General features: G+C 42.3%; 2 protein-coding genes across 2 annotated transcripts; one reads left to right on the top strand and one right to left on the bottom strand.

Annotated features, from left to right (window-relative positions):
* The first annotated feature begins 738 nt into the window (after positions 1–738).
* Positions 739–8,635, top strand: LOC115749423 (protein MICRORCHIDIA 7). The gene is given in 19 exon segments (XM_030686237.2): positions 739–1,291; positions 1,901–1,975; positions 2,110–2,144; positions 2,215–2,293; positions 2,661–2,753; positions 2,890–2,974; positions 3,184–3,259; positions 4,133–4,261; positions 4,616–4,714; positions 4,829–4,930; positions 5,725–5,886; positions 5,962–6,057; positions 6,661–6,712; positions 6,904–7,015; positions 7,188–7,491; positions 7,842–7,933; positions 8,032–8,119; positions 8,328–8,450; positions 8,533–8,635. Coding segments are annotated over 19 exon segments (2,340 nt in total). The 5' UTR covers positions 739–840; the 3' UTR covers positions 8,620–8,635.
* A 7,194-nt stretch (positions 8,636–15,829) lies between these two features.
* On the bottom strand, positions 15,830–18,392 carry LOC115749424 (exocyst complex component EXO70B1). The gene has a single exon (XM_030686238.2). It carries the CDS (start codon positions 18,237–18,239, stop codon positions 16,188–16,190), a length of 2,052 nt encoding a protein of 683 aa, XP_030542098.1. The 5' UTR covers positions 18,240–18,392; the 3' UTR covers positions 15,830–16,187.
* Positions 18,393–24,497: the final 6,105 nt, after the last annotated feature.

Below are 24,497 nucleotides of genomic sequence, written 5' to 3'. Positions count from 1 at the left end.
TGCCCGGTTTCCATAAACGAAAAAGCTAAGAGAATCTTCAGATAAAAACTTCCTTTAGATTCCTTTCCTCGAGCCTTTCTAATCCTTTACGCGTTCAAAATTCTTTTCTTTCGCATCAATCACCCATTCAAAATCTCATTTGATTTTCCGTGCACGGACAGATGATTTTCCCATCCACACAATACATCCGCGTCCAATGTTATTAAATTTCCTCAAATATTCTAAATGATAACGATCATTACTTGGTTTTCGATTTAGTCAAATAAAAGGGTCGAATTTTAATAGAATCCGAAAATATCTCCGGTGGATACGCAAGCTTATAAGTTATAATTGTTTTGAAATTCACATTGAGGCGGATCTTTCTGGTAACAGGGGATTCATCATCAGTCTTCTCGACTCTCGATGGGCGGTCTTTGAAGGGATGGAGGGCGTAAATGTACTTCCAAAATTAAGACAATATTAATTTATACCGATATTTCTTGTGATTTACATAAAATAGTTCGATAAGAAATTTTATTAATCGGATTCTTGGAAATGGATAAACAAATTTCACAATCACGGTCCGTTGTGGATCGGTCGATTAGGGATAAAAAATATCTTTTATTGGTTAAGCAATGAGAGTGATATTTTTTTTTTAAAAAATATCTTTTAAATTATTTATTTTTTGCGAAACAAATAAAATTAAAAAAAAATTATCAACCTGTACGGAAAATCAACCAGCGTCGCGCCACTTCTCTCTCTTCCTAAATCCCATCTCTCCCTCCCTCCCCGCTTCTTGGGCAATCTCGCAGCCCTAAAAGCGGTTACACAGACGGCATTGGACAACACTGGCTTTCTGCAATGGACTCCATTGTCAAGCGACAGCCTGACGAGTTCCTACGGACGCAGAACGACCGGATGCCGATCATCACGCCGACATACATCAGCAGCGACGACGGCGACGAGGAAGAAGACAGTGGATGCAGCGGCGGCGCCTCCGACGACGGCGGCCAGTGCATTCGAGCCACGGCGATTGACGCTCTCGCGAGCGCTTCGAAGGGCCAGAAGACGAGGAGCCTGAAGGAGATAGACCGTGACTTGGCGTTGAAGAAACCGAAGCTTGCCGAGGAAGTCGTCCACGTCGCGGTTCCCGTCAGTTTCCTTGCTCCGCTGCCGCCGTGCTCGCCCGTGGAGGTTGTTGACGGTGACCGGGCAGTTCAGGCTCGTGCCACCCGCAGGCAGTTCTGGAAGGCTGGGCATTACGAGGGGGAAGGCAATCGCGACGTTCTTGCGTCTCAGGATGATGCGCATCGTGTCTTCCTTGCTTAGCACTTCGCGCAATTATCTGCCAGTGGTTCCATGAGCAAACTTTAATTTCGGCGTCGTCCACTGTCTGTCGAAGTGTATCTATGACTAGTTTGGTCTGTGGAGAAATGATTTTAGACAGCACTATCTCCTTCCCGCGCCGATAGAAATACGTTCAGACGCAATTTGCTGTCCTGTATTTTCTTGTAATCTGTGCCGTATCTTTTAGGATTAGACGCACAGACCAAATAGAGAGTAAAGCGAGGTTCATCTTTAAATGAGCACCTCTCATCTCTCTTCTCTTCTGGACGCGGGATCCCGTGCCTTTCTGTCCATGGAGCACGAACCGTACCTCAACATTGTGTTTTATGGATGCACCGTGGAAAAATAAGTTTCTATTTCTTACATTTTTCTCGATTTTGAGCTTCATTTCTTCCTTGTAAAGCTACAGAATGAAAAACGGGCCACTGTCTTAACAATTTATAGTATTTCGACGTCGACAGCTATAGGTCCTGAGTTTGATTTCTTCTAAGCATATTACTTGGTGCATGTCGACTGTACTTGCATGTCTAACTGACCAATCTGTCTTAGTCTCTGTCATAATTTTGTGCTTCAGCTGTCATGGATCGTGTCAGAGTCCATCCCAAGTTTCTCCGTTCTAATGCAACCAGCCATAAATGGGCTCTAGGAGGTATCCTTCTCTGATAAGCTAGACGCTGGAGTTTTAGTCCTTTAGAACTTGTTTGTTTGTTTGCCATATCTGCTCGAGAAAGAGTCGGCTTCATGTATAAGGTGGAGTAATCTTTCTAGAATTTTGATTTGCAGCTTTTGCGGAGCTTCTTGACAACGCTCTAGATGAGGTAACGATGTAAATCCTGTAAATATGTGCAGTTGTTCATGAAGGACATTTCCTTACTATGATAATGGTAGGTTTGCAATGGAGGCCCTTATGTTCACATTGATTTGTTAGAAAATAAAAGGAAGAATTCCTTAGTCTTGGTGATTGAAGGTACTCCTCTCCCCCTTCCCTCCCTCCCCCTCCCTCCTCTCTCTCTCTCTCACGCACACGCAAGAGCGCCAACATACTCACTCACACACGACACATGCTATGATATTTGTGATTTGTTTCGCCATTCTTGCATCACAACCCCCTGAAAATAGGCCTGTGATATAGTTTTGCAGCATAACCTTCGTTTGCATGCAAGAGCCAGCATTGTGTATTACTATTTTTGTTTTTTAATGCCTTACCATCTGATGATCTCAGAGAACAGATGAGTTCATGTTATTAATTCTTTCATGAGGACAGCGTTGGAGAATCAATCATGATGTATTTACCCTGGTAGTAACTAATGCATTTGCTGACTCATTAACTGCAGATAATGGTGGAGGGATGACTGCTGACAAAATGAGGCAGTGCATATCTCTTGGATATTCTGCCAAAAGCAAAGCTGCAAACACGATTAGTCAATGTGAGCTCTGCTTTTCATTTCGTTTTGTTTGTGGCAAAAGATTGTATTTCATTTACCTGTTTCTGTCTTCAGAAAGACAATATTTAAATAAGGTTTTTATTCTTATGTACCTGCCTTTTTCCTTCCTTCCTTATAGATGGAAATGGGTTCAAGACGAGTACCATGAGGCTGGGAGCAGATGTGATTGTATTCTCACGGAGTGGGAAATTAGGAGCAATGAGGTGTTTATCTTATATTTAGCCGGGAAACTTAATTTCAGGGCTTGTTTTTGCTCTCTTGTTGATTGACTGTCATTAAAAGCTCTACTATATGTTTGGTTAAATGGCAATTCCCAAAACAAATTTAATTATTTCGGCTATTAACTGAAGACTAGCAGAGAATATTATTCTATAAAGTGCTTTGATAACTGAAAACATATTATTCCTTTCAGTGCATCACGAAGCATTGGAATGTTGTCCTACACATTTCTAAGGGCAACAGGGAAGGAAGATATAATTGTTCCTATTGTAAGTATATCAAACTTTCATGCCAAATTAGTCTTTGATGTGTCCCTCAACTCTTTCACCAGTAATTTTTAATAGCAAAATGGCACCATGAGAGCGCCAACCCCCATTTAACTGATTAGTAGGTACATATATTGTCAATAAGGTCTATCAAACTGTAGTCAGTAAAAAAACTGTCATGCCACCAAAAGTTTAATGTGGGTACTAATCTATTTCCATAAACCAAAGAGGTGTTTTCTCCTATCCCAGTTTTTCCATTTTTATCTTTACTGGTTTCTGTTGGGATAAAAAAGGCCTTGTCAAGGATTGGATGTGTTTGCACGGATCTTTTTCATCAACGATTCCATCCACTTTTGCTCAATGTGTTTTTTTAAACTCTATTATCTGTTTATAGTTGTATGTTGCATACTCAAGGAAACTCAAATTTTGACAATGATGTCCAATGACAATGAGACTATTTAAGATGTTCTCCAGATTGCAGGGTCCAGATATTCACATAGTATGATAGACTGCTGTTGATAGATGTTATAGCCCTACATCCTGTTGTCATCTTCTTAGTGGCATAAGCAATCTTAGGTGTATCATTGCAGATTGCTAGTAATAATACGTTCAGTATATGTATGAAGTGTGGTAATTTTGAGCTCCCAAATGTGCAAAAAACTATAAGTCTCGATCGCTTGTGAGATGATGTTGGTTGGTTGAAACAGGGAAAGATGCCTTGTGTTTATCATATCAATGTCTACTATGAAAGAATATGAGAAACAAGTGCTTTCTTCTCTGTGCTTACACTCGGCCTATACTTAACAAGTCCGTTAAACATTGTTGAGCAATTTCTATAATCTTTCTCATGACTTGTGTGTCATCGGAAATTGTAAGGTTGATTACAAGAAAAAGGGACAAGAATGGAGCAAGATAATCGGATCTTCTATGGATGATTGGAATAGAAACTTTGGAACCATTTTGCATTGGTCGCCATTCGAAAGTGAGGAAGAACTTCTTCAGCAGGTAATTTGTTGTAAGGATTATTGTTCTACCTCACACATTGCTTCTAAGTCACAAAGGATTGACATTTTCTGATGTGTATTATCTATGACAAAAAGAGGATAAGTTCTGTCACGTCCCATGTTCCTCCTCCTCTTCCTGGTCTTCCTATTCTTTCGAGGTCATTCTGATTTGATTGTTTTTCTTATTGTGTTTGAATTTGGCATTGACGATTAATTTAAATTTATATTATAAAATTTTGACTAGGAAGACCAGGTTATTCCCTGGCATTATGTTTTAAAAGAGTTTCATGGAAGATCGCTTGCTGGCGGGAATTGGTTATAGATCTCTATTACTTACTCATGCTATTGCCTGCAGTTCAATTTGTTACAAAATCAAGGTACACGAATAATGATATATAATCTCTGGGAAGATGATGATGGAAAGCTGGAACTCAATTTTGATACCGATCCCCATGTATGCCTTAAGCACCTTTACTTTCTTACAAGTTTAACTATAACCCTTACATAGAAAGGTGAAATACTGCTTGGTGAGTTCCTAAGTTGACGAATTTCACATGTGAATTTGCAGGATATTCAAATCAGGGGAGTAAATCGGGAAGAGAAGAAAATAAAGATGGCTAAACGGTTTCCGAACTCGAGACATTTTCTGACTTTTCGACATTCGTTGAGGGTACATGTCATGTGCTCAATTGAGACACCGTAATTTTTAAGATATATGCATTAGTATCAGTAAGTTTTTTTGAATGGAGGATCTAATTGCGTTCTCACTTCTGTTTTGTGAAGAAAATGTCAGTTTTCTTTTCTTGAAAAAGAATCTTTGTCTTCTATCAAGTGTCTTGCAGACTGGTACCACCTTACCTGTAATTTCCATGAAGCTTACTCGATCCATTGGTTGACTGATCTGTCTCTTCTATAGAATCACTTCAGCTCTTCGGAGATGAGAAATATTCTAATATGTGCATCAAGACGGTTTTTTCTGCTTCTTACCGGGAAGACATCCTGACAATTAGTATGCCTGCTGAGCATTTGGTCTAGTTCTGTTTCTACTAATATTTGTGTTGTCTGTATGGATGGACAGTGGACACACAAATGCATGTGCTAGCTCACTGTGTTCCATCTATTTGACTTTTATTACTGTAGTTTTAAAGTGCTGTCTGGACTGGCTGTTATCTGCAATGTCTGTTATTTTCTATAATTTATGTAGCTTGACAAAAAACTGTGAATCTGGTACAAATGCCACCAAAGCGGCATGTATCATAGCTATCTATGTCATTCTTGATTGATACTTAGGTTTTAATGGCAGCCATCCTAGACAAAAAAGAATTTCCACTAAGTTGTATGTTACACAGCGAAATCTGGAAACGGTCATGTATTCATTTGTTGAGGTTTGCATGTATTGAATTGATATTCGGATGTTAAATTTGTATGATGTCATTACTTATGTTTCCCTTTTCATATTGCCAGAGTTATGCATCAATCCTCTATCTCAGGCTGCCACCTGATTTCAGGATTATTTTGCATGGGAAAGATGTTAAACACCACAACCTGGTGAATGACATGATGCTGAGCCAGAAGATAACATACAAGCCTTTAAATGTTGCGGAGAGTGCGTCCAATGATTCAACTGTAATGTATCATTTGCTTTGACCCGCCAGATGGCTTTAATTTTGGATCAACTTAACGTGTTTTATTTGTAAACAGATGGTTGCGAATGTGACCATTGGGTTTGTGAAGGATGCTTCCTTTCACGTTGATGTTCAAGGTTTCAATGTTTACCATAAGAATCGACTTATTAAAGTACGTCCTAAAATTCTGTTGAAGATTATTCCTTTTGTTTCATTGTACATAATATGAAGTGATTATCGAAGTTGAGAGATTGAGTGCCTGGATTAATATCAAATTTTTGTTCAAATAAATGCACTTATGAGTCTGAGCAGCTAATTTGATTAGGTGCTTGATCTATGATTTAATTTTGAAAGTGTTTTACTGTATTTTGAGTTGCGGTATCCATGAAGAGAAATGGTGTATTGGCAATTCTTCTTAAAATTTTAGTTAATGATGGTTTTGTTGGATGCTGTTTATGTGTCTTTTATAATGTATTTGATGTTGTAGGTTTTACAGTTCCTGATTCCTAATACATATTATTTTCTCGAGTTTCGTAATTTCCTCCTTGCACTCTGTTCCATAACTGAGTTAAGCGGTAGTAGCTCTTAAAACACTCACGAATGAAATTGGCAATCAACTACTCTTTTTTGAGTTATTGAGAGAAAATATAATGGAGGGTCTTTACCAAAAAAAAAAAAAAAATACAATGGAGGGTAGATTCATATTATTAACTTCTCCTGCGCTTGTTTTCTGTTATCTGGATTTCTTTTAGTCATGTCCCTGTCCTATTTGCAGACCTTCTGGAGGGTTTGGAATGCTTCTGGAAGTGATGGCCGCGGGGTTATAGGTAATATTCTTCCCCTGAAAGGATTAGATTGATTAAACTTTCTTTGGGTGGGGGGGTAGAATTAGATGGATGCACTTGATTTCGTATGGCAATAACTTCATGATTGATTCAGTGTAACTGGTCTTTGATTTATAGCTCTTGGAAGGAGTGGTTTTTCAACCTTGCTCTCCATATGTTTCTTTCCATTACAGGTGTATTGGAGGCAAACTTCATTGAACCTGCTCATGACAAACAAGACTTTGAGCGCACAATAGTGCTTTCGAGACTTGAGGCGCGCCTGGTGGCGATGCAGAGAAATTACTGGTTTGTTTTACATGTCTCCTGGGTCTATGATGTGTTTTAGGGCTATTTTGTTGAGTCTTGCAAGGTCTTTTATCCACATTGAGTGTTTGCAGCTTGATCGTGTGTATCCCTCTCTTTTGGGGCCTAAGAAGGTAATTACCTCTTAACAGATTGCTGTTAAATCATTTATCAGGAATAAAAATTGCCATCATGTTGGTTATGCAGCAAGGCAACCATCAAAGAAACCAGTTTCTTTCCAAATGGAAGGCTCTAGTAAAAGTAAATCATGTTCCTCGTCAGTAGGGAAGGGGAATGGAGTAATCAGTCCATGTTCTAGGTCGAAGCTGAATGCGAAGCAGCAGGAGGCATCTACGGATTTGGATGAATCAAGTGAGGATAGAAGTTCTAACGGGGCTTGCCCAGCTAACGTTCATGGCCAACAAGCTACGGCATGTAACTTCAAAATTGGTCCCTTGGGAAGAGCTTCATGAACGACGGTAGATTCTCAGTTTTACAGTGCCACACTTCTTTCCATAATAACCTATTCAGGAAGCTTGATGCTTCTTGCTGCTTATAAATGTATACACATCATAAAAAAATTTCATAAGCATAGACAGTATCTAGTTTTCTGAGGCTTTTTCTTTTGTGGCTGAGTTTTCATGTATGACAACGATGGTCTCTATTCTGTTCTTTTACTTGAATAAATTGCCATCAGATTGTCATTTTTAGTGTGAGTCTACATTTCCTGGTGTGGCGAGACTGGTGCTGAGGTCTTGGTTCTTTGCAAGTAGGCATTTTTACCCACTTGTGTCTTTTTGATTCTTCATGTTTCTTGTTCACTCCGCAGGACGGTATCAGAAACAGCAATGCTCATGTTTCTGCTTGCCAAACAGACATGTTAGTCAGGATGAAAGAAGAGAACCGCGATTTAAGGCAAAGGTAAAGAAGTGCTATTTGAAACTCCTTTTTTCACACCTTTAGAAGTCGCTACTAATTGGTAATTCCAAATCATATATCTACCGTTTGTTTTTTGCAAGATTGAAAGAAAGAATGGGATTGGATGCAATCGATCTACTGCACCAGTTGCAGGTGGAGAGAGACAGACGCAAATCACTTGAAACAAGAGTACGTGGAAAATTGCTTCTTTTCAGTGTCATGCAGTGAATTGCAATGCCTTGCTCACAGATTGCAGATGTCAACAATGGACACTACCTGTATACATGTGCTTTTTTGTCCTTCCTTCTTTTTAGTTTCTCAATACAATTAGTGGTATATCTTCTGCTTGATTAATCTTAAAGAGCGGCCGTTTGCAATCTTTTTGGGTGCAATACAGCTTAAGGAAGGAGAAGAAAAGATAGAAGAGGTAGACAAGGAGCGAACGGCACTAATTAGCATCCTCGTGAAAGAAAGGATCCAAGGAGAACGGGTTGAGGACGAGCGCAGGGAGGAATTGACAGTCCGTAAATGATTTTCCTGTTGTTGCAATTGGTCGAATATCATTTGTTTTTTTGCTTAGTCGTATCATCCATTTGACACAGGGTGCATCTAGTACGATTGATGAACTGCTTCATAGGATAAGGCGGTTAGAAGACGTGAAGAGCTTAAATGCCAAAGTCGAACGCTGAAGCGCAGATTACAGGCGAGATGTTGGCCGCTATAAACCTTAATGCGGCTATGCCAGGATCACCATATCTAAAAATGGAACGCTATATTGAGAAAATAAAGAGTTTGTGCACCCGATTTCGAATCCATTGTACTTCAGGTGGAATCGCAATGATCCGAAGCTCTAGATCTTCTCCTCTATTACCCTTCGTATGATTGGCTCGATGAGACGCCCTTCACTTTCTCTCCGAACTTTATGTGAAGTGATTTCCGAATCCTTAAGGGTTAGAGGAGGGACCGAGCGCTATTTATAGAGTTTACGGCGGGCCCTCTCATCACGGGCCGGGCCGAACTCGGCCCACACTAGCCAGGCCTATATTAGGCTCATTAAGAATCTTTATATCCAATCTTTATTAGACCAAGTCAATTATTACAATCCCAATTAATATAAGCCCACATTAGGATAACTCTAACATTCTCCCACTTGAGCTATATTAATTGAAAGTGTATGGTAGTGCGCACCTTTATGCTGGTCTAGGGATTATTCTTAATGGCCAATCCAATCCCATAGAATCTCAAACACCGAATCATGGCAAGAATCGCATAAAATTATACACAGAGCCATCCATGGTCACGAGTGCCCTTAACTCTACCGATATGAATTCAATATGGTAGTGTGGCAATTGGATGACACTTCATAAACTGGAGATATATTTTGTGTCATTCCCTTTGTTAGTCACCATTCTCTCACCTTATGTGTCACAAACCTTAATGTGTCATCGGAGAATATCCATATGGTTTCAATGAACCCACATATGTCTTATCTTTATAGTTAACTTTACTTTATGTGTAACAAGACATATTAATACGGCTAGTAACCAAATGCCCATAGCCAATACTCAAGGTTTACACACACCTCGAGATTTTCGTCATATGTATGTACTTATCACAGTCATTGTATACAAACTTTAATACATATGAAAATGTTACACTATGTAACAAACACAGACATAATCTTTATTAGAGCAAAACAAAATGGCTCCCACTAGACAACAGCATCCAACGATGCTATTAAGCCCATGTTAATGACATGTCGTTCAAATACACAAGGGCGAAGACCTTTAGTCGGTGGGTCCGCAACCATATCATCTGTGGAAATATACTCTATTGCAACGTCACCATTTTGCACAGATTCCTTTATAGTCAAAAACTTGACCTCCATGTGCTTAGACTCCTTGAGACCTCTGTTGTTGTTAATAAACAACACCGCAGAGTTACTATCACAATACAGCTGTATGGGCCTATCAACGAAATCAAATACGGTCAACTCCCTAATGAGGTTCCGGAGCCAAATAGCCCGAGTAGCAGTTGTATAGCATGCTATAAACTCCGCTTGCATGGTAGAGGATGATCTCGTTTTCTCGTTTCTCGCTTTTCCATGATATTGCACCGTCTGCTAACATGAAAATGTATCCCGATGTCGACTTTGTGTCATCTTGACAGCCAAGATAATCCGAATCCGAATATCCTACTAGCTGCAGGTCTTGAACGTGTCTGTAAATCAGCATATAGTCTTTCGTCTTCCTTAAGTACCTCAAAACTTTCTTGGCAGCAACCCGGTGATCGTGTCCTGGATTTGACCGATATCTGCCTAGAAGTCCTGTTGCAAAAGCAATATCTGGTCTTGTGCAAACTTGTGCATACATGATACTACCAACTGTTCTTGCATAAGGTACATCCTTCATCTGGGCTTTCTCAATATCCGAATGAGGACACCGTGAAAGACTCAATTTATCACCTTCTGAGACATGAACAATTCCTGGCTTGCAATGCTGCATATTGAATCTTTCTAGAATACGATCAATATATGCCCTCTAAGATAAACCCAATACCCGGCGAGAACGATCCCTATGGATCTCAATGCCAAGAACAAAAGACGTGTCACCAAGGTCCTTCATATCAAAGTTCTCCGACAACATCCGTTTTGTTTCACGCAGTAATTCAACATCGCTGCTCGCAAGTAGAATGTCGTCCACATAAAGAACGAGAAAAGTGAATTTCCTCCCACCGACCTTGCAGTATATACACCGATCCACTCTATTCTCCACAAAACCAAAAGAAGTCACAACACTATGAAACTTTAAATACCATTGCCCGGAAGCTTGCTTGAGACCATAAATAGACTTTCTCGGTCTACATACAAGCTTATCTGAAACATCGCTTGTAAAACCTTCGGGTTGTTCCATATAGACTTCATCATCAAGATCCCCATTCAGAAAAGCGGTCTTTACATCCATCCGGTGTAACTCCATATCTAAATGAGCTACTAATGCCATGATCACTCCGAAAGAATCTTTAGAAGAGATTGGAGAAAAAGTTGCTTCATAGTCCACTCCTTCTCTATGAGTGAAACCTTTGGCTACCAGCCTAGCTTTAAGCTTTTCTATCTTTCCTTTAGAGTCTCTTTTTGTCTTATACACCCATTTGCAGCCAATTGCTTTATGACCGTTAGGCAATTCAACAAGTTCCCAGACACCATTATATCTCATAGACTGCAACTCATCTTTCATCGCATCCATCCACAGATCCGATTGAGGACAAGAAACAGCATTCGTATAAGTAACTGGATCAACCACACAGCCGATATCGTAGTCTTGCTCTCCCAAATAGACTATATAGTCCGGTGGAATCGCTGATCTTCTCTGTCCGATAGACCTCCTAAGTGGAGCTACCTCGGCTTGATCCCGCAACCGTGGGGCCTGAATAACTTCATCGGGAATAATTGGATCCCGAATCCCAATAGGCTCCGTCCGAGGTATAGGAGGCTCCATAATTGTCTGTATTGGTAGAGGAAATGATACAGTAGTTTCCATCGTACTATTATCTTCTATAGTCTTCGAACAGCTACCCTTTTCGGCTACATCAAATTCCAGAAACTTCGCTGTCCGTGACTCCACAATTCTTGTACCTCCATTAGGGTTATAAAACCGATACCCCTTTGAATGATCCGGATCGGACACGAAGTAACATCGAGTAGTTACGGAGTCCAACTTACTCAATGTTGGATCATATAATTTCACTTCAGCAGGACAACCCCAAACTTTTAAATGATTTAAACTGGGTTTACGTCCAGTCCATAACTCAAAAGGAGTCAATGGAACGACTTTAGTGGGAACCCGATTTAAAATATAAAGGGCTGTTTTCAAAGCCTCACCCCAAAGAAAAGGTGGCAAGTTGGTTCTGCTAATCATACTCCTTATCATATCCATAAGGGTGCGATTACGCCTTTCGGCTACACCATTCTATTCGGGACTCCCGGGCATAGTAAACCGAGCTATTATCCCGTAATCCTCTAAATATATGGCAAATGGCCCTTTAAGCTGTCCAGCATCGCCATGTCGACCATAATATTCGCCACCTCGGTCAGATCCGACAACCTTTATGACTTTTCCCAATTGTTTCTCGACTTGAGTCCGAAATATCTTGAACTTGTCAAGAGACTCGGACTTTTCCTTAATCAAGTACGTATAACCATATCGATAATAGTCATCAATAAAAGTGATGAAATAAAAATTTCTACACAAGGTCGTAGTATAAGGTCCGCCGATATCGGTATGAATGACCTCCAATATGTCGAACTACGGACTGCTTGTCTTCTTCTTTATCTTAGTCATCTTACCTCTACAACGGTCTACGCAAGTTTCCGGGTCACTTTTAAGAGTAGGTAGGATGTCGGCTTTTATCGATCTTTCCACTCTTTCCCTAGAAATGTGACCAAGACGTTTATGCTACAATGCGTACGACTGTTCCTTAGGTAGAGTTCTTTTGGAGATAATATTCTCAACAGTATAAACGACGTATATATCTTTGGGAGTTAAACACAATCAGTACAATCCATTGGACATATTGCAGTACCCAACTTTATCCGAATTAAAAAACATGGAAACCATACTGTTCTTTATTTCAAAAGAGTAACCACACATGTCCAAACATGATACGGACACTAAGTTCCGTCTCAAGGAAGGTACATAAAAAGTGTTCCTTAACATCAAGTTAAAACCGGATTCTAAAACCAAAATTATATCTCCCACGAACTCAACGTCGACTTTGTTGTTATCTCCCACTTTGAGGTTTGATTCATCCCGATTTGGCTTCCTCCGGTTTATGAATCCCTGCATGGTAAACGCAACATGATTAGTTGCACCACTATCTAACCACCATGAACTGGATGGGGCTTCAGATAGGTTGGATTCACAAACAGATGCCAAAGAATCAATACCCGCATCCTCACGTTTAGACAGCCAATTCTTATACTTAAAGCAGTCCTTTTTCTTGTGACCTCTCTTCTTACGGAAGAAGCAGCGGTCATTATCCTTTTTAAAGGACGCTTTCTTATGACCCGTCTTGTCGGATGAACCGGTGGCAAGATGAGTTCCTTTACGAGTACGAAGTTTGAACCCCTTACCTTTCTTAGTGCCAGAACTAGAGGCTACCATAGCGTAATGCCCCCTTCCTTTTTCAGCTTTTCTTCTTCCGCCACCACCTTGGCTATCAAATCATTAATAGACCAAGTCTCATCCCGTGTGTTGAAACTGGTCTTGATCATACCAAACTCAGGGGGAAGGGTGTTTAAGGCTTGATGTACCATAATGACATCGGGAATTATAATACCCAGAATCTTAAGTTTTGTTTGCAAATCCAGCATTCTCGGGATATAATCCCTAACTCCTCCCGCACCCATATTGTACTTCATGTTAAAAAGTACCTGGACGAGTGTCCCAACCTCAGCATTAGATGATACTCGGTTTCTGGCCATCAAAACTTCCATCATTTCTTTCGTAGTGCGGTCAACTGGTAGACTACTCTTTAGATGTTCATGTATGGATCGCTTCATTGATAACAAGCAGATCCTGTTGCTCTTTTCCCAAGCAGCAAAACGCGCCATCTCAATTGCTGTACTGGTCTCAACGAGATTGGCTGGCTTATCTTCATAAAGAGCCACATGAACATCCGCCAGCTCCATAGCAAACAGAAAATCCTCTCTCCATTTCTTAAAATTTGAACCATGAAGAACCTCAATCGTAATGGAGTTGCCGTTCACAGAGAAGGTGACTGGAAAAATAAGCAGTGCATATAATCAGCATCCAGTGAGTACTGTGTAACTTAAAAATCATATAAGTACACAACTAGAGAGTTACATGTACCATCATACAATCACCTTTGGGCAGATTGTATAACGTGCGATTTTAAACTCTCCACATATCGGCGGTCCTCAGAATATATTTCAATCTTCGTGAATCACCACCTTTGGGTAGATGAACCACTAGGATTAGTCAATCCTTAACCATATGCTATACATGTATCCCTCCAAAATTAATACATAATCATCTCCTTTGGGAGTATAACCATGCATTAGAATAGGAGACATCCCCCACAATACGAGATCGATATTTCTCAAACTCAATCAAGTGTGCCACTTTGGCTCACACAACCCAATTAAGTCTTTGAAACTCTCTCATACCAAGGATATAATCTTTATGTCTCACTTTCATCATATACATGTAATTTTAAACTTAAAGACATGGGCGGTTGTCATTAAAATCACATATGATGCCAATGACATTGCTTCATTTATTGATGCATGTTAACCTTTATACATGCCAATACTTTAGAATACTCTACACATTCTGTATGTGGTCATAATCATATGAGCTAACCTTAGTATTTCCAAAACCGTATGGAAATATAAGAAAAATGTTAAAAATACCCCTAGAAATACACATATAAAGGGTTTTTATGCATTTTTAAATCCTTAAAAGCTCCCAATATTTAAAATAAATATACCACAATGTAGAGAATCTTCATACGAGCACGCCGGTACGAAAATTGCCCCAAACGGAACCCGGACGCATCCGCACGCGCCGCCTAAAGCCTTGGCGCGTGGGCTTCACGCGCCGCACGTGCCATGCACGTGCTGGTCCTTCACAATCGGTCCAACGACCGGTTCGACCGGTTTGACCGATCCACCCAACCCCGGTCCGACCGGCTTCCGGTCCAACCATCGATCGGTCGAACCGGTCAACGGGTCGGGTTGAACCGGTCAACGGTCAACGGGCCGACCGGGTCGCGGGTCGAGTCATCGGATCCGGGTCGGGTCGACCCGGCCCGACCCGCTGGCTGAGGCGGTGGCCCGCCGATGTCATGATGACGTCGGCGGCCACGTGGGCGCGCCACGTCGCGAGAAGCGACACTTGTCGATGACACGTGTCGCGCACGCGCGCGCAGCCGCACGCGCTCGGGGCGCTGCCGCGCACGCGCGCGCGTGGCGCGCGTGAATGCTGCGCCCGGCCCGGCGCCGCGGTGGCGCGTGGCCCGCGTGCGGCGCCTTGCGGCCTCTTCCGGCGGCCGGCCACCCCTCGAAATGCTCGGAACGACGAGTAGATTCCGAAAATGTAATAAAATTCAACTTTCATCCGTCTAAATTTTCGGAAACAAGCAAAAACCGAATGTTCCAAATTTAGACTATGGAACCGCTCCGATACCAACCGTTGGCCGCTATAAACCTTAATGCGGCTATGCCAGGATCACCATATCTAAAAATGGAACGCTATACCGAGAAAATAAAGAGTTTGTGCACTCGATTTCGAATCCATTGTACTTCGGGTGGAATCGCAATGATCCGAAGCTCTAGATCTTCTCCTTTATTACCCTCCGTATGACCGGCTCGATGAGACGCCCTTCACTTTCTCTCCGAACTTTATGTGAAGTGATTTCTGAATCCTTAAGGGCTAGAGGAGGGACTGAGCGCTATTTATAGAGTTTACGGCGGGCCCTCTCATCACGGGCCGGGCCGAACTCGGCCCACACTAGTCAGCCCCATATTAGGCCCATTAAGAATCTTTATATCCAATATTTATTAGACCAAGCCAATTATTACAATCCCAATTAATATAAGCCCACATTAGGATAACTCTAACACGAGATGCTTGTCGGAATCAATGATGACATGGGTATGAGCCCTTCCTTATGGAAGGATTTCCGACGACCTTAAAATCGCAGGAGGGTGGGTTGCTTCATACATCCATTGATTTCACGAGTAAGCCTTCAAGTTTATCTGATGGATGAGGTATATTAGTTTTTGTCCAGTCCTGTAATAATCAAAACGAGGTTATACTTGGGTAATGGGTATAGCCCCGGGGAGGTGGGGTGGGGGAGGAGGGGGGCCTGGTTCCAAAGCTATCAATAGGTGAGCCCCAAAAGTGTCATGTCGGAGTGTATTCCTGTCCTGGTAATGCGATCCCGGACGAGAGAGGTCCCGACAAAGATGAGCCGACACAAATGGACTAAACAGAGTCAGATCCAAAACGTGTGTGCGAAACTTCTCGTTACATTACCATTATCAAAGTGTCAATTGAACTTTTACAGCAACCCCAGTAATAATTGTCAAGCGTACCAAAAAATTGCATCGACCCGGACTGTGTCATTTGCCGGGAAACAATAATCATCTAACAAAAAGTCCCATGATGATATCTCTCCACAATAGGAATCAACATCCTCGCGGTTACTAGCCACTCTCCTCGCCATTTGAAAGTCACGTCCGTCTCCTCCCCATTGACGTCGGGTTGCCATCAAACAACTCGTCGACGAGAGATTCGATGTCCTCGGGCTGATACTTGATGTACTTCTCGCTCTGCCTCCCCGGGTCCAAGTACTGGTTGAACCGGCCGAGGAACGACCGGTACGCTGGTGTGACAACTGCAGAGATTGAAACCCTAAGCTCGGACTGCAGTTGCTCGTCGTTCACTACCCATGTGCTCTGCGTCTTGTGGATGTCGTCGAACATGGCGTTGAAGCTCTTGAACCGCTCCTTGAGCACCGGCTTCGATACCTTCCCGTTCACCTGCAGGCCCTCGTGGTTCAGGCACTGCAGCAGCCGGTACCACGTCTCTCGCTGGTAGTTCTTGTGGTACTGCCTCAGGTCCGACGACCTCCTCCGGCACCATGTGTCCCCCATCAGCTCATGTATCTTGCTCGACCCCTTAATCTTCTGCACGATATACCTCCCGTTGTTCATCAGGAATATATACCGCAGCGATGGGTCCTTGTACAGCTTCGACTTCATATCCAGGTTCGCATCCAGGAGGTCCATCACCGTCAACAACTGCACTGAGAACGGCGACGCTTTCATTGCCGAGGAATCCGCATCGTCCGTGGGTTCGCCGTTGGCGGTCTCGACGACGGCCTTGTCGTGGTGTTGCTGAAACACCTGCTCCAGGGTGTCCTTGTACTCGCAGGCGTACTCGAGGTAATTCATCGTGTACCGAGTGAGGGGATGCACGGCCCCACTCGGGACGGGGACCTTGCTGCTGTCGCTCTTGATCGAGCTCTCCAGCTGGCAGAATATGCTCACCGCCGCCTCCCCGATCCTTCCCTTCACCGCCATCATCTCCGCCCTGACCTCCTTCTTCTTGGGATCATCTGGGTACTGCTTCGACCCATCGACCGCAGCGATCAGGTCTTGCAGTGTCTCGTACATGTCGAGAAACTTGAACAGCTTCTCCGCGGACCGTTGCGTCAGCACGACGGCCTCAGCAAAGTCGAGGAGCCGGATGGAGACGGAGCGGGCGAGGTTGCCGTACAGGTCCTGCGCAATCTCTGGCTGGCCCGAGAACACTGACCCGCTGAGGGCGCCCTCGCCGGGTATGAGGATGGTGGAGCATCGCTTGACAGCGGCGATCCACGTGGCGATCTCTCTTTCCAGGGAATCCCACTGCATCCGCTGGACGTCGTCGATGCTGAGGACGTCAAACCCTCGCTCGCTCAATGCCGACTTGAATGCCCTCCGCCTCATCATCATCCACAGCACGCAACACTCAGTCTCGTAGCCTGCGCAGATCATCGCGTCCGCAATCTTGCTCATGACAGAGATCGTTTCGGGCGTAAATTGCTGGAACTCCTCCTCCGTGGAGGGGGGCTCGGGCTCCGGAAGGTTGCACCGATCGGATTCCTGACTGCAGCAATTATTGAACGACGACGAGTGCTTCGTCTTGGCAGATTTCGGATCCGAATCATCTCTTCCAGTCTTGGAGTCCTCGTCGAGGATGGCACGAAACTCCTCCTCCAAAAATGACATCGCCTGCTGCAGCACGGAGCTGGTCCTGTTCAGAGAAGAAGAACGCAATACATTCGCATTCTCAGCAGTCGGCTTTAAATCCCCAATCTTGTCCGCGAGCTTCGAAAGCCGGCCAACCGAGCCGAAGAAGCACGAGTCCTCCTCCGGGTCGTGGCCGAACTTGGACCTGCCCGCGTCCAACGCGTACTTATCGATCATGGACTCGACGTTCTTAGAAAGCAACTCGACGGCTCTCGGGATCTCAATGGGATCCGAATCCGAATTCGATTCCCCGCCGTCGCGGGGCGAGTCGGAGTTACGTCCGAGGAACGCATCGATCTCTTCCCAGACCTGGGGGAGGGTCAAATCGGGCTCCTCGGCATTAGAGTCCTCCACCACCTCGTTCTCTTCGGCCTCGGGCGGTTCTTGAAGGACTTCAGGGGGGCTCGCGTCTACAGTCGGAGAATGGGGAGATGCCACGGCATCCTTGATCTCGTCGCTGTCGTTTTCAGGAGCTGGCGATTTCTCCATCGATGTGGATTGGCGATGGCAATGGCTATGGCGATGGGCAGGCGAAGGAAGAGGAAAATGGAGGAGGGAGAGACTAGGCAGATATCATTTCGGAATCGACACGGTACGAAACGTCAATGAAATCCTTTCGTGATTTTTGCGCAGTTCTTGCATGGGTGGGACGTCGGGGGGAAGGCTATTTTTGGAGGGAGGGAGGGAGAAGAAGAGGAGCAGCAACAACAACAACAACAGGGGCCCAGAATCGCTTTTGGTTTTTCTTCGCATTTCTCATCTCGTTACCGGGAATCGGCAGGAGAGTTAATGGTGGGGAGTGGGCCACGTGGCAGTCCATGGGCTCGGCCGTTGACCCGGATGGGAAGGTCAGCTTCGTGCCATGTTTCCGTGTTGGTGGCCGCCACGTCGGTTTCTGCGGCCTACGTTGTTCGCACGTCTGTGTCCCGGTTTGGTCTAGGTGTTGTTCTCGGAGTAGTTTTTGCAGGCGACGACGTTTTTTTCATAGAATAATGCTAGATATTTAAAATAAGACGAATCTTTTAAAGTTAATATACGACCGATTACAAAATAAAATTATTAAGTGAAAGATATATAATACAAAGCTTATATTTTTATTAAAAACTCGTTGTCAATTTTCTGGCCGTGGAATGTTGACACATGATTGGTTTGATCTAAGCAACGTGAACTTTTAACTTTTTCGTGGCAACCGCGACTTCGTCGTGCTCCCCATTTTTGTCTTTTGGAGGATTAGGGAGGGGCGGAACAAACACCATTCCCTCTCGTGTCTCCTAGGGATCAATCCAATAGAAGAGACTCCCGAACTGGCCGTCCTCGGCCTCTTCCTCTTAGCCATTTTCCTTTTTTGAAGCATTCCAATCGGTCTATCTTTAGGGTGGGCTCTCACCTTATAAAAATCCAAATCCACGTTCGAAATTCGTGGATCGGTCAACTAATGTATGGATATAATCGACTTCCCTCGCTCGAGATCTGGGTTCGATTCCTTTACAAGTCGCCATTGCCAAGAGCAAGAATCCAACATGTACGATACACAAAAAAGAAAAAGAAAAAAGGGCTACTGAAAATAGAGAGGGAGGAAAATCGTTGGACACGACCACGGGAGAATCTTGTTTGCTGTAGATTGTCCTGCCGATTATGGTTTGCTGTAGATTGTCCTGCCGATTATGGTTTACGATATGATCTCATCAATCCATGTTGAGTGTTTGGTACCTTTCACTTAAAAGCGCACTCGAGATTTGTCCCATCTAATTTGAACGATGTAGTATTGTGATCCTAATGTTCTAATCACTATAATTTAGCAATATTACTATTTAAGTATCCAATTACTGTATATTATAAATGCTGAAAATTTGTTCAGAAAGTCATGAATTTATTGTGCGGCGGCCAAGTCGGTAGTAAAATTTTCAATCTTGCCAATTTAGTCTTATTATAGCCATTTCGATCAATTTTGGCCGGATATACTGTATTCACAATGTTTAGGGATGAAAAGGTCAGATTGGAAAGCTTATAATTAAATTGGCCGCCTACAATAAATTCGAGACTTTTTGGACAATTATTCCTTATGAATGCATACATTATAATGAATTAATACTACACAAAATATCAAACTAGTATGCTCGTGCCGCATTTATCCCGAATTAATTTCTTCACGAATAATCTTAAACTAGTGCACCCATACTACACCTATCCCGAACTCATTTTTGTGTCATGGTGAATTATGGATTTCACAGATTTTCGAAACTCGAGGTAGGGAAAAATTAGAAAATTTTAGCATATTTCTCAATCTAAGATTTTGGTGATTTTGAATATTCAATGATGCAAAAATTAGTTTGGATAAATGTGACACTGACGTACCAGTTTGTAAACTATTCTGTTTTCTGTCTTGATTTCAGTAATGCACTTCTTTTTCGACCCCCAAAAAAAAAAAAACAAAACAAAGAGAGACAGAAATGCTAGCGTTTCGGGCTGTGTCCAGACAGATTTATGGGCTCGGTGTTGCGCGAGCTTGGGTTGGGCTCTACGAATTTGGACAATCTCGCACTTTCTGATTAAGCATCCATAGATCCGACTTTACCACATCCTGAAAGTGAGAAAAATACAATCATTTTGTTTGGAAAAAAAGAAAAAGAAAAAGAAAATGATCAATTGAAATAAAGTAGTTATTAAAAATTATTTTCATTATTTACAATAATTTATATCCAAATATTTGGTTGGAGGACAATGAAAATACTTATAGTTTTCATTTATTCATTCTTATAAGTGATGCAAGTAATCGTTTTTAAGAAAATAATTTCATAATTATTTTTTTTTTGTGAAACAAACGGAGAGGAATAAAAAAACAAAACAATAGAGAAAAGAAAAAAGATGTGGACGAGCAACAATATAGCCGGCCGTGATGGTCGACGAAAATGTAGCTTAGGCTGACCGAAGCGTTGCTAGAAGGGGTGGAGATGTGGTCGGTCATGGTGCTGTTCTGTGACGAAGGAGAAAGAAGAGGAAAATCATGGCGACCAGATCGGGATTTTGTTGGTTGTAGTCGTTGCCGTCGATGGATGGACGAGGAAAGCTTGCGGCCATGGCTGAGGCTAGATCTAGATGAGCGACAATGTTGCTGACCTCGAGCATTGGAGGAGGTGTAGCTTGGGTCGACCGCAAGTGACGCTTTGAGGGGTAGAGATGGTGGCCGGATAGGGTGTTGCTTTGTGATGGAGGAGGAAGAAGAGAAAAATCATGGCGACCAGGATCTGCATTTTGCCGCTTGTAGTCGTTACTGTCAGTGGACAGACAAACTCCAGTCGTGGGTCGTTGCAGTGTCGTTGTCGTCAATGGATGGACGGCCAAAGCTTGCAGCCATGGGCGAGGCCAGATCTCGACGAGCATCAATGGAGCCAATTGCGAGCGTCGACAGAAGTGTAGTTTGGGCCGATTGAGAGCGACGCTGAAAGAGGTGGAGATGGTGGCTAGACAGGATGTTGTTCCGTGATGGAGGAGGAAGAAGAGAAAAAAATAGATTCTTATTTTTTTATTCGCCTTAGTGGACACATGTCAACTAATTATTGGACGTGAGTAAAAAACACGTGCCACATCAGTGATTGACCAGAATCTTTGCAACCACTGAATATTTTCTCCTTCCAAACAATTGCATCGCATGCCTCGGTCTTGCATTATGGTTTTTCCTACAGCTACACATGCTTAGGTGGATCAATCTCACCACTTGCCAATGCTCAATTTCCTGAAAAATTATCAAAAACGTCCTAAATATATTGTATTTATATCAATTCAATTTTAAACTTTTAAATTTTATTAATTAAATTTTGAACCTTTCGACAATTTGCCAATAAAGTCTATCCGATCAATTATGGCTTAAAATCGTTGATATGGACGTCGACTATTTCACGTGAGACGACCGGCGTTGCCGGATACAATTGTCGTAATTTTTTTTAAAATCTTATGATTTTCTTATAGTTCTATTTTTTTTTTCATTTATGTTTTTTCCAATAGTGGGCTGGCTAGGGTGTTGGGCTCTTGCCCAGATCTAGGAGAGAGTCGGCTGGCAACTTCGCCTATCCAAAGTTGTAAAAAGCATAGAAAGAAAAGAAAATACATAATCAAAACAATCAAAAAATTAATAATTGTAAGTATAGGTCCACATTAGCACCGGTCGTACCACGCAACGTAATACCCTCAGCTTCCAACTCAGCGATTTTGATAAAAAATTTTCAGATGGACTATATTGACAAATCATCAGAAAGTTCAGGACAAAATTAACATAAAATATAAGATGTTTACGACTTTTTTTACTAATTTCCCCCCATTTCCTCTATTCTTTTTGTTCTTTGACTTTGTCAAACTTTTGCAGAAATTGGATCTTGGCCACCAGATCAACGCGGTGCAAGATATGATTTGCATATAAAAGTAAAACGACATTGTTTTTGCTTATTATATACCACAAGTTGTCACGTAGAATGAAATATAGGCCCGACAAGTTGGAACTTGGCCTTGATCCCCATGTCCCTATTGTGATGGAAATACTTTGCACCATATCAAGCACTTTGTTGTATGAATTGCCAAAAACACAGAAAAAACAACCTTTTCAATCAGAGAAGCGAATTACGTACAATCTGAATACTCCTCTCCTTCTGTTAGGGGCGACAGTATAATTATTAAACCGTAAGTCGCGACATTTATTCGTCCTACTCCGCGAAACGGATTCTTACCCTAGCATCATTAGGACCAAAGCATGTAACGTGTAATACTCACGTAAGATGGTGAAGTTACCCCGTAGTCTCTAATGCTGTCCAGCCTATGGATTTCGAACGATTTGTTCGCATATTTTAACGTGTTCGTGACCGAAAGCAAATCCAAACCAACCCCACATCATGAAGCATCGATGAAACCGCGAAACCCTCCCCCGAAGCTGCGATTCAGGAATCGTTTGAGCTGAGTTGTAGCCTACCTGTGTTTGGACCGAGTTCGGGTCTTCTTCTGTTGTCATTTTCGCGAACAGGTTGCGGTGATGTTCGTCGCTTCGAAAATTTTCAAAGTCCAGTGGCTGCCCTCGACGAAAGAACTCGTATCACTTCGCCTGAATAAAAACCAAAATCGATGTTCGAGCACGACACCGACAGTTTGGCCGTGTGGAAAAATACCAAGTCAACAGAGAAAAACAACGTCAGCTTTCGAAAGCTCCGACATCTGTTCTCCCAAAATCATCGGCGAGGGAATTTCGTACACGCATGAAAGCAACATCAGCACTTCATGCAGCGTTCATTCGCCAATCAAGAGAAAGTTGTCAAAAAAAATTATAAATCCATCATATCTTTACTAATTCAGCCATAAATTTTTTAATTTTATCAATTGAGACCTAAACCTCTTCACGAATTTTTTCAATCGGAACTATCCAGCCAATTTTGACTGAAAATCGCTGGTGTGGATGCTGGCCGTTCTACGTGACACGGCCGGTGTTGACGTGGATAATTTTTAATATTTTGTGGAATTTTTTTATTAATTTTTTCCTTTTATTTCTTTTCTTTGTTTTTGTTTTACATCTTTGGCCAGCGAGGTTGTCGCCCAACCATCGCAATGATTACATGGATTGAAATGACGAAAGACATTCATTTCATATCTTCAAACACTTTTAAATCCTTTGCAAACCCTTTTGAGCCAAAAGAAGTCTTTGAATATAACCTTGTCAAGAACCACCCTACATTGGGGGCATGTTTAGAGGTTCGTAGTTGACATATTGGAAGAAAAAATAGAAAAAGACTTTATTGTGCTAACTTGCATAAATCTTTTTGTGGTAGCTCCCGGTGATATCCCGTGAAAGCTCGAAACATCTTGAAGTGAAGAGAAGTAGTTTATTTCTCTACCCAAACACTTCATCCTTTGATTAAGCCAATTTGAGCCTTTAATCTTCATTTTTAAGCCCTGTTGGTGATTACCTCCCTATATCGGGGCAACGCATATGATTTATCACAAGATCAAACATAATGGAGATCTTAGATCAAGTCTTTCATAGCTCAAAATGTAAGGGAGTCAAAAAGATCATTGAGAATTTGAATTATTGGACAAACAAAAGCGAAGTGCCTGGTAGAAGCAAGGCCAAAGCCCATTATTGAGATAAATTTCAAGAAAAGCAAAGCTTGTGAGCACATTGTGAACATTGAAAAGAGCCACAAGAAGCAAAAGGAAGATGAAGAAAGATCAAAGTCTCATTAGTCTAAGAAAATGAGCATATGTTATAACTTTGAGAAATTTCAAGATGTCCCAAGTGGATACAAGGGTGGGTAATGATGCAAAGGTAATCATTAACACTTTATACCCCCTTATTCTGAAAAATGGCCTTTCATTGAGCCTACCCTAAACCAAATTTACAACCATTTCCGAAGACTTCTCTGATCAAGATGTTTTGGGTTAACATAGGAGTTCACACAGGAAGCTACTACATAAAGAAGTAAGTACAATTCTGTTTTATCTTATTTTCGAGGTTCTTGACTTGTAAACCGGAAGGAGATGATTTTTGATATATATATTCTATCCTAAGCTTCAAAGCGTCTATCCATTGCGAAGCCTTTGACCTAGCCTAAATTACGGTCCTATGAAAATACCTTTTCGGATCAATCGATTGTATGCACTTGCGAATAATCCCAAAATCCTAGATCTAGGTTTTGTGGGAAAATTCGAGTGTTTCTTTGAAACATTTCCCCGGATGGAGGCGAAAACTCCTTAAAAATCGTGAGAAGTCCT

This window comes from Rhodamnia argentea, chromosome 6, assembly GCF_020921035.1.
Source record: "Rhodamnia argentea isolate NSW1041297 chromosome 6, ASM2092103v1, whole genome shotgun sequence".
Classification (NCBI taxonomy): Eukaryota; Viridiplantae; Streptophyta; class Magnoliopsida; order Myrtales; family Myrtaceae; genus Rhodamnia; species Rhodamnia argentea.
The sequence above is the reverse complement of the archived record's forward strand: the minus strand, read 5'-3'. Positions and strand labels throughout refer to the sequence as shown.

Bases quoted from the DNA above. Each gene is read 5' to 3' on its own strand.
- LOC115749424 (XM_030686238.2), bottom strand. From the start codon at position 18,239: ATGGAGAAATCGCCAGCTCCTGAAAACGACAGCGACGAGATCAAGGAT.